General features: G+C 42.6%; 1 protein-coding gene across 7 annotated transcripts in view; it reads left to right on the top strand.

Moving 5' to 3' along the window:
• The window catches only part of SEC11A (SEC11 homolog A, signal peptidase complex subunit), a 67,815-nt gene extending 56,349 nt beyond the window's left edge, over positions 1–11,466 (top strand). For all 7 annotated transcript variants that reach the window (XM_035024205.1, XM_035024201.1, XM_035024204.1 and 4 more), the window contains 3 exons: positions 2,901–3,020; positions 10,689–10,746; positions 10,940–11,466. In XM_035024205.1, coding sequence (XP_034880096.1) covers positions 2,901–3,020; positions 10,689–10,746; positions 10,940–10,990 — 229 coding nt within the window. In that variant the 3' untranslated portion in view covers positions 10,991–11,466. The remainder of the gene's footprint in view (positions 1–2,900; positions 3,021–10,688; positions 10,747–10,939) is intronic.
• Positions 11,467–13,483: the final 2,017 nt, after the last annotated feature.

Here is a 13,483-nt window from a genome sequence, read left to right as displayed (position 1 = left end):
AAAAGGGGGAGTTATTACTCCTGGCTCCTACAAGAGGGCTGAGACCTGCGGGCCAGGTTACACGTGCTCCACAGACGGCGAAACATCGAAACATCTCTTCTTTGAGTCCTTCTCCCCCTACCTACTCTCTCTGTTTTCCATTACCTTCCAACAGAAATGAGTCAGGAAAGACCTAGCACATAGCGAGGCCTGTGTTCTCATTTAAGAGACGACATCGCTTTGAAATATTGTCAGTTGACTTAAATTCTCTTGAGTAGTTCCTCACATTAGCTTGCTAGTCAAGTCCCTCTCAATGCTGACGCTATTCTCACATGGAAATTCGTACTTTATTTTATAGCCTCCTCTGACGCGCACTTACTAAGTTCCGTCTAGTATAGAAGGTATTATGGTTTGATGATGGTGAACACTGGTGTGTGGTCAAGTGTTTGGAAGGAGAAAGTTTGCGGTGGGGATGACTTAATCCTCAGCTTTGCTCTTTCTGGACAGAGAGAGAGATTGTTTTGCACCCATTTGGCTTTTTGGGTCTTACTTTTTCTTACCTACAAAGTAATTAGTTCTTGCCCCCTAACGTCACAGTATTATGATGGTTGAATTACACTGCAAGCACGTCGAGCTCCTCAGAGATAGATGATGTTGACTGTTTGGTCCCTGCGGCAGCCAAGGGGGAGCCCTGTGTAAGTGTGTGCCATCAGTCAGTGTTGGGGCCATGAGCTGTGAAGTGCTGGAGTAGGTTTGACAGTGGGTCGAACAGAAGCCGGGGCGCGGAGACGGAGACCTCTGCTTTTTGACACAGCTCTAGTGGTCTCTCCCGACACCATCCCGGAGCGGGGAACTCGGGTACATTTGTGTCTTGTTGGCAGATCAAGTCTTTGAGGAGAGCCCAGGTCTCCTGTAGCATCCCTTTCCTTTCCTGGGGAGCCTCTCCACTCCCCCATTTCCCTTTCCTCAAATTTGATGTTCCTATTCTGCCTCCATGGGCTCGCTGTTGTTTTCATGGTTGAGTAGACTCTTCCTTCCTGTGCTCCTGACTTTTACTCTTGCAGCTGGCCCCCTTGGCACCTGTCCTCGTTCACTCCCCGGACGTTTTCAGACACTTTCCCTCGCTGAGTTGTCAGCGAAGAATTATTTTTCTCTGTATATATTTGCATTTTTTCTAACTAGAATCTCATTTTTAATGTGACTGTTTGCACTTAACTGTTTTTGGTGTTTGCAGCACATTCCAATTTAGTTTCATCTGCACATTTTGTGTCTAGTGAGCCAGTTTCTGGCTTAGAATCTAAGTGGATGTTAGTCAGTAGGAGTCTGAGGCTAATTTTCTTCTTTATATAGTACTTAACCCAAACTCACTTGAATTAGTTTTAAGATAGTCTTTATCAAACTGTAAAATGTACTCTGCTTTCAGTTAAACTTTAAAATTACTAGAAAACTCTTGTTCTTTAGCAGAATTAAAATAATAATTTCCTGATCAAGTAAAATGCTTTTCCTAAAAACCCTGGCATGTAAAAGCAATGTATGTTCGTTGGAGAAAAAAATTAGAAGCTAAGGAAGGCCATAGATGGCCACTGTTTATACCTTGGTCTATCACTTTAGATCTTTTTTACTCTTATTTTTTAGTTCATTTTATTTTTTAAAGATTTTATTATTTGTCAGAGAGAGCACGAGCAGGGGGAGCGGCAGGCAAAGGGAGAAGCAGGCTCCCCGCTGAGCAAGGAGCACGATGGGGGACTCCATCCCAGTACCCCGGCATCATGACCTGAGCTGAAGGCATATGCTTAACTGACTGAGCCACCCAGGTGTCTCTAATTTTATTTTTTAAATATGGAGAATTTCTGGGGTGCCTGGCTGGCTTAATCAGTGGAGCCTGCGACTCGCAATTTCAGGGTCATGTCAAGCCCCATGTTGGCCTACTTAAAAATAAAATATAAATAAATAGGTAGATAGATAGACAGCATTTCTAACATGCACAGAGGTATACAAAACGGTATAATGAACTGCTGTTGTGCTCTCAGCCAGTCCCGATCATATGACTCTATGGCCAGTTCTGCCCCACTTAGACTTCCACCTCTTCTCACTCTCCTTCCTGTATTATTTGGATCAGATCCTAGATATCATGTCATGTCATATGTAAATATTTTAGTAAATATCTCTAAAGCATAAGCAGTGAGCTTTTAAAAAACATATAACTACAGTTAGCATGCTTACACCCCAAAAAAGAACTACCATACCTTTATATCATTACGTTTCCAATCTTTGTACAAATTCCCAATTGTGTCATAAGCTTTTTTTTTTAACAGTTTGTTTGAATCTAGATTCACATAAGGTCCTTGGTTGCAATTGGTTGATAAGGCTTTATAATCTCTTTTATTTAAGCTGTAAATTCTTTCTCCAACTTTCTTTGTTCCTCACAACTTATTGGTTGAAGAAACTAGGTTATTCTTTAGTTTCCCTAGTGTTTGTTGTGGATTATATTCTGTGGGGTAGTTTAATGTGTTCCTTTGCTCTTCGTATTTACAGAAAATGAGTGGTTTGTGTTTATCTAAATATAAAAATGAGATTATACTGTATATGCTATTTTATAATCTTTTCTTCGCTTAATAAAATATGTATCATCTTCCAGTGTCATTAACTATTCTTCTATAACATTGTCCTCAATGCTTACATATTTTAACTCCTGAATGTTAGACTTTCAGCTTGCTTCCAGTTTTTCCCTAGTATAAACACAGCTATCAGCATCCTTTTGGTTAAATAGATAATTATTTTGATATTAGGAATGATGATAAAATACCACAGTTCCGCAGCATTTTTGGTTAACAAAGCGAATTTTGTGCTTGCAAATGGCATGAAGGTATTTGATAACTTGGCTTTCCCTCACTCTTTTTTTTTCCCCTTACTCTTTTAAGGCAAAATGGACATATTAAGTTTTTGACCAAAGGAGACAATAATGCCGTTGATGACCGAGGCCTCTATAAACAAGGACAACACTGGCTAGAGAAGAAAGATGTTGTGGGGAGAGCAAGGGGGTAAGTAGAGAGGGGAGCATTTACTGAGGTTTCATGGCACATGAAACGTGTCCCTCTGTCATATCGTCTGATCACACACAATTAAATAAATGTTTTGGTCCTGGTTCTACCAAATCACCTTGTGTCCTTTGAAAAAGCATGCTTCTTAAAATACATCTAAAACTTGGGGGATACTGCTCCAGAGAGGAGGAAATGGGGTGCAGCCAAAGAGTACAATATCAGTGATGAGATGATGGATTGGAGTGACAATTTTAAAAATTTGTTTGTTTATTTCATTCATTCAAAAAATGTTATTGAGCACTCTCTTGTACTCCAAGTCTATACCGTGCTAGTTTGAGGGTCCAGAGCAGTTATTGATCCTGCTTCCTGAAATGTATATTTTAAGTAGTTACTGAGTCAGCAACTTAAAGTATTCATTTAAATTAGTTTTATCATGTTTATTTCCTACTGTTTTATTTCTAGTCTTAAAATCATTGGGGTCAAATGAAATTTAAAAGTTATATTAAGCCTGTTTATTTCAGATTTTATCAGGAGAACAGATCAGTGGAGGACAGGAATTGTAAGTTGCTGACATGAGGACGTAATAGAATTGTTACTACCTTCATGTTATTAATAGTATTAACAATAACTCACATCTATCAGGGCTTACTATGTGCCAGAGACTCATTCTAAATTCTTTACAAGTATTACCTCATTTTAACCACAGAACAACCCTAACATTTCCATTCTACAGATGAGGAAACACAGACGAGTTAGGTTGCTTATCTAAGGCCACACTGATGATGAAAAGTGGCCGGCTGGGGCGCCTGGGTGGCTCAGTTGGTTAAGCAACTGCCTTCGGCTCAGGTCATGATCCCAGGGTCCTGGGATCGAGTCCCGCATCGGGCTCCCGGCTCAGCAGGGAGCCTGCTTCTCCCTCTCCCACTCCCCCTGCTTGTGTTCCTGCTCTTGCTGTCTCTGTCTCTGTCAAATAAATAAAAATAAAATCTTTAAAAAAAATAAAAAATAAAAAATTTTTTTAAAAAGTGGCCGGCTGACCCCGGAGCCCACCCTCTTAACCATCACGCCAGAGTTACTGCCATCACACTCCTGAAAGTGGAGAGCTGCTGGTTCTCACTGTTCAGCTGCCACATGGGGCCCTTACCCCTGTCAGCACATCTGCGCCTTCTGTACACACTGGATTCAGAGTGATTCTACTAGAGGTCAGGCCACCACACTGAGCAGTTCTCTTCCCACAGAGAAGTCGGTGTATAGTACTAAGTGAAAGCTGCTTCAGTTACAGCATGAGAGATGCTGGTTTGGGGCCAGAGAGATTGGATCAGAACAAGCACCCACGGTGTGTTTTGTGTCTTGCAAAGCTGTTTGCATGCCTCCAGTTCAAGGGAACTTCATTTCCTATATTGGAGCTAAACATACTTTTTTTTTTTTTTAAAGATTTTCGTTTATTTTTAAGTAATTTCTACACCCAACCTGGGGCTCAAACTTACAACCCTGAGATCAAGAGTCACATGCTCCACCGACTGAGCCAGCCAGGCGCCCCAAACATACTTTTATAATACAAACTAGATCATCAGTGCTTCTGAGAAATAACACTCCCATCTCCCACAGTTCCCAAGATGCTGCTAATGTGGTTATTCAGACTCATCAGTCTCATTTAGTCTTTTTGTTTTTCTTTTAATTGCAATGTGCAGATTCATGTAGAAACATAAGTTAACAGTCACCAAAAAGTATAGTCACAGGGCGCCTGGGTGGTGTAGTCTAGTCAGTTAAGCGTCTGATTTGATTTCAGCTTGGGTCATGGGATCGAGCCCATGTCAGGCTCTGAGCTCAGTGGGGAGTAGGCTTGAGTTTCTCTCCCTCTCCTGTTGCCCCTCCCCCCACCATGTGCGCACATGCACACACTCTCTCAAATAAATAAATAAATCTTTTAAAAACAAAAATCTTGGGGCGCCTGGGTGGCTCAGTCGTTAAGTGTCTGCCTTCGGCTCTGGTCATGATCCCAGGGTCCTGGGATCGAGCCCCGCATCGGGCTCCCTGCTCCTCGGGCTCCCTACTCCGCGGGAAGCCTGCTTCTCCCTCCCCCACTCCCCCTGCTTGTGTTCCCTCTCTCGCTGTGTCTCTCCCTGTCAAATAAATAAATAAATAAGTAAATAAATCTTTTTAAAAAAAATTTTTTAAAGTCTTTTTTCACATCTATCCTTCCCCTACCTCTCCATAAGTATTTAACTTTTTGGTTTCAGTTCTTTTAGTCTTAATGTAAAGGATGCAGGTAACATATATATGTATATACACATAAACACATTTTGTGTGTGAGGAGAGATAGTCACGCTGTTTATAACATTTTTTATCCCCAAAGTAATCACTATTTTTGCAAATCAAAGATACATCTCCATATCATCATTTTCACAGCTGTGTGCTAGTCCATGGAATGGATAGACCATATTTTTATTTAGCCAATCTCCTATTGGTAGATGCTTTGAGTGTGTGTGTGTGTGTGTGTGTGTGTGTGTGAACAAGTTATAATGAGCATCTTACATACATCTCAGTGCCTCTGCCCAGTAATCATTTCTTCAGTAAATTCAAGGAAGTAGAATTACTGGGTGAAACCTATGCATACTTTAAGGCTTTTGTTAAATTTTGCCATACTGTTTTATTTATACTCTTACCAGTATAACAGTGTCCCTTTATGTGGATCTTGAGTCTTAGGTATTTAATGCAGTTCTGTCTGCTCACTCTGGCCCCCTGTTTGGGTAGAAGATGCATCATCCCACAAAAGGGTACAGGAGCCAGGCTTTCACTCAAGTTACTTGTCTTTCTGAAGAATATTTTTTTATTCTCAAACTATATTCAATATTATTTCTAAAGTCCCAACATTGAGGAGCACCTGCCTGGCTCAGTCTCAGGTTGTGAGTTTGAGCCCCGTGTAGAAATTACTTAAAAATAAAATCTTTACAAAAATAAAATAAAATCCCAACACTTTTTTAATTAAAAAAAAAAAAGCAATAGCCTGGTACTCACTGAATTTAAGTAACTTTCCATGAAGTATAAACATCTGGGACATACATAGTTGCATAGCAGGAGCACCGAATCTTAACCGTGCAAGGTTACTTTGTCTTGCTTATACTGCCACTTTTTTTTTTTTTTAAGATTTTATTTATTTATTTATTTGAGAGAGAGAGAGAGCACAAGCAGGGGGAGCGACAGACAGAGGGAGAAGCAGACTCCCCGCTGAGCAGGGAGCCCGATGCGGGACTCAATACCGGGACTCCAGGATCATGACCTGAGCTGAAGGCAGCTGCTCAACCAACTGAGCCACCCAGGCACCCAATTCTTAACTTTTTCAACCACGAACAATTTGGCAGTCTGCTAAAGCCTATTGATACCTTCTAAGAATAATGTTGTTAAATATGTAAAGTAGTGATAATTTGGGTTTTTGGGTTTTTTTTTTAAGATTTTATTTGAGAGAGAGCATGTGACTTGAGGCGGGGGTGGTGCAGAGAGAGAGGGAGAAGCAGCTCCCCGCTGAGCAGGGAGCCCGATGCGGGACTCAATCCCAGGACCCCAGGATCATGACCTGAGCCGAAGGGAGCCGCTCAACTAACTGAGCCACCCACTTACCTGGACGCATAGCGGGTCATAGCACCTCCTTTTGTGGCGATTATGTTTATAAAACACAAACTGACAATTCAAAGCCCAACTGTACCCAAACCTTAAGAATAGCTTTTCTGCAGGGGCACCTGGGTGGCTCAGATGGTTAAGCGTCTGCCTTAGGCTCAGGTCATGATCTCAGGGTCCTGGGATCGAGTCCCGCATCGGGTTCCCTGCTCAGTGCGGAGCCTGCTTCTCCCTCTCCCTCTGCCACTCCCTCTGCTTGTGCTCTTCTGTCTATCTCTCTGTCAAATAAATAAATAAAATCTTTAAAAAAAAAAAAAAGAACAGCTTTTCTGCAGACTGGTCTGTGACTGTGGTACCAAGTGTCTTTACACAATAAAAACATTTTTTTCCCCAAATAGTTGCACACTAAAAAATTTTACGCTGCGGCCTAAGGCCCTAAATAAAAACAAGTTAAAACAGGTTTTTTGAGATATAATTCACATATATTAGATAAAATTCACCATTTAAAAGTATACGATTCAGGGGCGCCTGGGTGGCTCAGTCGTTAAGCGTCTGCCTTTGGCTCAGGTCATGATCCCAGGGTCCTGGGATCGAACCCCACGTCGGGCTCCCTGCTCAGTGGGAGGCCTGCTTCTCCCTCTCCCACTCCCCCTTGTGTTCCTGCTCTCGCTCTCTCTCTGTCAAATAAATAAATAAAATCTTTAAAAAATAAAAAAAATAAAAGTATACGATTCAGTGGGTTTTATTATATCCACAAGGTTACCCAGCTGTCAGCACTGTCTAATTTCAGAACGTAGCCACACCCCAAAAAGAAAACTCCATACTCATTTGTAGTCCCTGCCCATCCCCTTTTCCCTGCAGCCCCTGGCAACCACTTAGCTACTTTCTGTTTCTGTGGATTGCCTGTTCCGGACATTTTATATAAACGGAATCTCACAATATGTGCTCTTAATTTACGTCTGGCTTCTTTCACCCAGCATCGTGTCTTCGACGTTTGTTGATGTTGCAGTGTTTAATAAAAACCATTTTAGAAAATGAAACTAATACTGGACCAACTAAGTATTTAATAGGGGGTGATTCTTTCTCAATTGAGGAGGTTGAAAACACAGGAGGAGCTGTTTGTGAAAGAAAAGTAGGAGCAAGAGGAGAAAAGGGTGAGAGACAGGCCGGAGGCCGGGAACAGAAAATATTAACAGTGAAAAGAGATGTAGAAGGGAAGCAGTAATTGAGCTCTCTGTTGACTAAAACCAGTTTTAAGGATGAGGCTTTTAAAATGTACTTTTTACTTAACGTTTGAAACAGCTCATTCTGGGGTAAAAACAGTGATCGTTTTTCAGTCAGCTACCGGGGTCCAGGCTTCCCGGATAGAGGCCCCTTTGACATCTGACAAAATTATTTTCTCCAAATATCAGCAGGTAGTTCTTCCATCTGAGGCTCCTTCCTCACCAGCACCTCCCAGGGGCATGGATTCCTCTACACTCTGCCTTCTAGATGTTAACTCAGCACAGGCTGCTGTTGCAGCTGGCTTTGTGGGTGGCATGTTTGACTTCTTTAAACCTTCTTCTGCTTATTGTCAACTCTGCTTTAGCAGAGTTTCTCCAAGCAGCGTAGGAAAAAAGTGCAACTGATTTGAACTGAAGATGACTAATGGTAGCAGCATTATGTACTTGATTAGCAACCCTTTGCTGGCTCTGTTCATGGAGGGAAACAGTGAGACAAATAATTAAATCTTTTCTTTGACTTTGGACTGCCTGTCATATTATTTGCTTACATTACCCTAAAGGCCAAGTTGCTTCCATTTCTCTTATGGTGGGGCAAGGAAAAACACACCTCAGGGGGGAAAAATATTTCCATGAATAACTCATAAACAGGCTATGTGATCACTGGGAGCTGAAGGGTCTCTGAGCATGGATACTGCGTGGAGGGAACAGTGAAGGTCTCTATCTGTGAGAATGACTGCTGGTTGATCATCAGACCAGAATCAGCAGCCTGATACTGTTTTAGTAGAAATCACACATACTTTCATAGCTTTTAGTCTGCATATTACTGTGATGCATCTGCCTTCACCTTCTTAAATTAGATGATTTAAGACGTTTACTGAAAGCTATTGCTTTTTTGAAGATCTGATGAGACAAAAGAAATAAGCTATTGTATTACAAAGAAAAAATACATATTTAAAAACATAGAAAACCCCTGTCTACCATCCTAGAGCTTAGCTCTGCCATCCTGTAGGGACTTTTACTTCCAGGGGTTGAAACCAAAGCATGGGTCCTAGGAAGGGATGTTATTTGCCACCACCTGGCTGTTCCAGGCATCTCACTAGCTAGAACTGAGCTGGTGCTAGAGTGTGCAGAAGCATTATTTGGGCCTCACTTCCACAGATGCTCTGACTCAGTAAATGTGAGGAAGATACGGCAATCTGCACTTTTAACAGGCTATCCAAGTGATTCTGATGAAGGAGGCCTGGTTTTAGGAAACATCAACTCATGGAATGGAAGTTTGGGGATGGGGAGAGGTCGGGGGGTGGGGGTGTCTGGTAATGCTGCCAGAAGGGAGAGGGGCGGACGGGGTGAGGACAGGAGACAGGAAGTAAGAGGAGTTCTTCAAAGGAAGGAAGTGCACCAAAAGACAAAATTTCTGTTTTTCAAGCTTGCCTAAGGCTTTGATAGTGGAGGTGTTATGTGGGAGGTGATTTGTTTGTGCACCTTTGGGATGATGGTGCACAGGTTGTGGATGCCCTGAGTAGAAGTATTTGGGCTATTTTAAAGTATGCAGAGTTCAGTCTCCACCTCAGCCCAACCTCCCTCCTCTAGCACAAGGTCTAGGTCAGTATCACTGTGCCCATTCTAGAGTCCAGTAGTAAAAGAGGAGGAGAAAGAAGAAAATTGTGCATTTGCTAACTGCCATTTCCTCCCACAGTGACGGTACCCTACCCTGCTAACGTTTCCTTTCTCCCCTGAATTCTTACGAGGTTATGGAGTGTCTTCTCTTGGGGGGAGAAGTGAAGTCCGGGAGTACATGAGATCTCCAAGGGAAAGGAGGAGAAGAGGCCTGGACATCCAGACATTCCATCAGGCGGTGTTTACTGGATGCCTACTGTGTACGGGGGTTACATCTGGCCTTGAGGAGACAGTGGGGAGCAAGGCTGGCATTGTCTTTGCCCTTATGGAGCTTAGAGTCGAATAGGAGAGACAGACACTATTCCGCTAGTTGTGCAACCAATTATGTAATAAAAAAGTGTGGTAAAGACTCCAAAGGAAATACATCAGGTCTATGAGATTATTTAGCAGGTGGTTTTATCTATATCTAGTTTAAGGGGATAAACTTTAGGGGCAAAGAGAAAGAAAGAGCTAGTGAAAAAGGGATAGCAGCCAATAGGTAGGTGGAAAAATGGATTTGTGGTGTGTTCGAGAAGCCAAGGAGGGAGAGGATTTCAAGGGAAGTTTGTGGTCCTCAAAGTCAAATTCTGCAGAAATGAAAAGGAAGATGGGTGGTGAGACTGGTCTACTGCATACGGCGATTTAAGCTGTTCTGGAAGAAGTTTCGGGATCAGGAGAGCAAGAGCCAGATTACAGGTGGTTAACAAATGAGAGGGTGGCGAAATCTTAAGTACTGTAATGGAGCTCTTACACTCACTTTTTGGACTCTTAACATGAAGTACCTTGTAATGACCTGGCCGTGTTTGCGTTGTCGCCCTAGCTAGATTGACCACTCCCGGAAGGTTATGACAACAAACCCAGCCCCGAGCACTGAATCCACATGTAGCGTGAGAGTCCCCATCTGGAGGCCTGAGACCTTAGGTCTGGTACTGGTTCTCCTGCACCAAAATCACATACCTCAGGCACGAGCATCTCTTTCCTCATCTGTAAAATGGTATTCCTAACTTCCCTGTCACATGAGTTGTTGGAAGGACCTAATAGGACAGTCTGTACAAATGGACTTTGTGAGCTGAAAATCCGTTTTCTATGGAAGATACTGAGAATATTCGGTAAACGAGACTGGCTACGGAGGAAGTTCTGTGATGACCGGTTTTCTGTTTGCTTGTTTGTTTAGATTTGTTCCTTACATTGGGATTGTGACGATCCTCATGAATGACTATCCAAAATTTAAGGTAAGAGCCTATAGTACATGTTTCATTAAACATGCGCTCTGTTGCTCACTTTTGGAAACTATTACGTGGGCTACGGACTAATTGGTTAGTTTAGTAATTGGTCGTGGTCACAAAAGCCAGCTCACGACTGCACTCTGAGGACTTGGACACTTTTAAAAGCTTCCCTGACTTGTGTTCTGTGTCTTTTTTCTAGTATGCAGTGCTCTTCTTGCTGGGTTTATTCGTGCTGGTCCATCGTGAGTAAGAAGTCTGCCTTGCTGTTCCTGGAAGATGCCGTACTTTTCGTTCCTGAATGTTTGGCGTAGATATTGGTCTGTGATTGGTGGAGTGCAGAATGCACATGTTGGCGCTTCCCGGTAGCAACGGTTTGCATTAGTTTCTGTTTCCACACCAGGGTACGTGTGGGCGGGTGCCCGGGCACCATGGCGCACACTCACGGGGACTCTCAGTCACAGGATTTCATACGTTGTCATTGTCACACTTTCACATTTTTGTACATCAGTGAATTTTTTATATTAAAAGGTTGAGCCAAAGCCCCCAGTGTTTGTATTTTGAAGCCAAGCTTCACTTCTCAAGTGCCTACAGAGTTCTGTAAATGAAAATGCAACTCTGCACGAGTTTGAAACCGTCATTCCTCCGTATAAGACGGGGATGGCATATCCTGAGGTGGTCGTAAGTCTTAACTTTTCAAATTTTAAATAAAAGACTTTGCATATTGAACCCCTTATCCCTGACTTGTGTTTGTCGGGAAAGCTTTGCCTTCCTCTGCTGGTTCTTAGCACCCTTGGGGCAGATAAAGGCTTTGATGTGAGCAGTCCTTCAGCTAAGAAGGTTGTCCTCATACTAACAACTGGTGTTTGTTTGTTTGTTTGTTTGTTTGTTTTTGTGGAGCAAAAGTGGCCATTGGCGTTCATAGGCAGTCTCTTAGCCATAAAATTGATTCTTCACTAGGGTGTGACTCAGATGTGTAGAAACACAGTGTTGCTGAAAGGTTCAGAAAGTCTCACTGGGCTGTGAAGGCTCCTCTCCTTCTCTGCACTTGAGACACTCTCAGCCCTTTCTACACGTTGGCAGTATGCTTCAGCATCTGGAGGAAGCAGGAGAAAGGTGCTGGAGGGCAAGCGTGCTACTTGTTTTTTTAAAACTCTCATTTGCCAGAGCCTGTCCTCTTAAGTGCCTGGCTTCGCTTTTCTCTCGTGCAGACTTAGAGAAGGCAAGGTTTAAAGTAGTGAATGCAAAGCCCAGTTGTGTCTTTCTTCCTCTCATGTTGAGGCAGTTAGGGAAAGGGCCAGTTGTAGGGTAAGCCAGTGTGTTTTAAGTACAAAATACTCGCAATTCTTTTTGTTCTCTTCTTGTATTAATGTGAAATCTGAAAGTAAGCAAATTTTCTGTGTTGGGCTAAATGAGCAGTTTCTATTATTTGTTCAGCTAAGGTGGATCAGCTGAAGTGGAAATCAGTCCACACTTTAATGTTAATGGAATCAGCATTAAAAGATGGAGACAATTTACAACTAAGAACAGTTAATCTTCCGAAGCTCTCCCATATAGAGAATAGTGCCATCCAAAATCCGTTAACTAGGCTTTAGTCTTTAAACTCTGGATGTGGGCTCTGAATGATCTCAACCGAGTAGGACACTTGGCACATCCGGGCTAGCAGGTGCTTCTTTGAACCTGCCAGTGAGGCTTGTATTGTACTTACATTTTCTCATGAGCCACGGAGAGTGTGGAAGCAGTCCCCCATGCATAGAATGGCAGAAAATTGCTACTCTCCCCATGTTTTTTCTCCTAATCACCTGCAGAGGATGGGGTTAACTGCTTGGCCTAACCATCGTCGCTCTGTTTTTGCAGCAAACTTTCTGGGACTGCTCTGGAGAAGTTGTGTGCTTTGCTGCCCGGTGTTGGGATCCTGGGCTTCTTTGTGATCCTAGCTTGCCTGAGTTGTACTTGTATCCTCGGCCATCCAGATTTCTCCTCCGTATACACTTAAAACATTAAATATTTTCCTCATTTGCGTATTTTCACACCCAGTTTTGTTTTTCCTCCTTTGCTGGATGCTCTCGTTGGAAGCAATAGCTAAATTTTTCTGAGAAGTAATCAAATCATTCAAAAGTATTTGAATTACTCTCTTAGCCAAAAATAAAGATTATTTTGGGAGAGAGGTTTTATGTTGTCAATTTTTATATTACCTGGTTTAGTGCTCAAATCTAAGACTTAAGCTGGGCAATTTTTTATCAGTAAATGTAAAGCATTTTAGAGAATGTAAGACATGCTAGAGTTGTTCGATTTGGTGTTGCAATGGAATCATGAGCTCTCTGAGATTTGGCTGGGCCGGTGGGAAGTTGGGAAGGCTTGCCCACTGTGAGTGTCGGGGATCAAAGAAGATGAGGACAGATAACACTTCAAGTGAGAATTTGATCATGGCGTTTTCTCTGGGCTGTGAGTCCTCCGCTGTCATCACTCCCAACGAGTAAGTCTCTTTGAGTTGTTTGCAAACGTCTGTCCTCACTTCTAGTCCCTGTCTCTCTCTTCCCTCCAAACACTTCTACTTGTTGTCCTCTGTTTGCAGTGAAGCTCGTAGCAGTTGCTGCAAACGAACCCTCCAGATTTCACCTTTTCTTTGAAGGAGTATGCACCTAGATTTTTTCAGTTTCCCAGCATATTTAGCCACTTACAAGCCTTACATTTACCCCTGTCATTCCATTTCTCATGGCCATCTCCTGACTCCAGAAACAAAGTC

The sequence above is a fragment of the Mirounga leonina genome, unplaced genomic scaffold (assembly GCF_011800145.1).
Source record: "Mirounga leonina isolate KUSES-001 unplaced genomic scaffold, KU_Mleo_1.0 Mir_178, whole genome shotgun sequence".
Taxonomy (NCBI): Eukaryota; Metazoa; Chordata; class Mammalia; order Carnivora; family Phocidae; genus Mirounga; species Mirounga leonina.
This window is presented reverse-complemented; position numbering and strand designations above follow the sequence as displayed.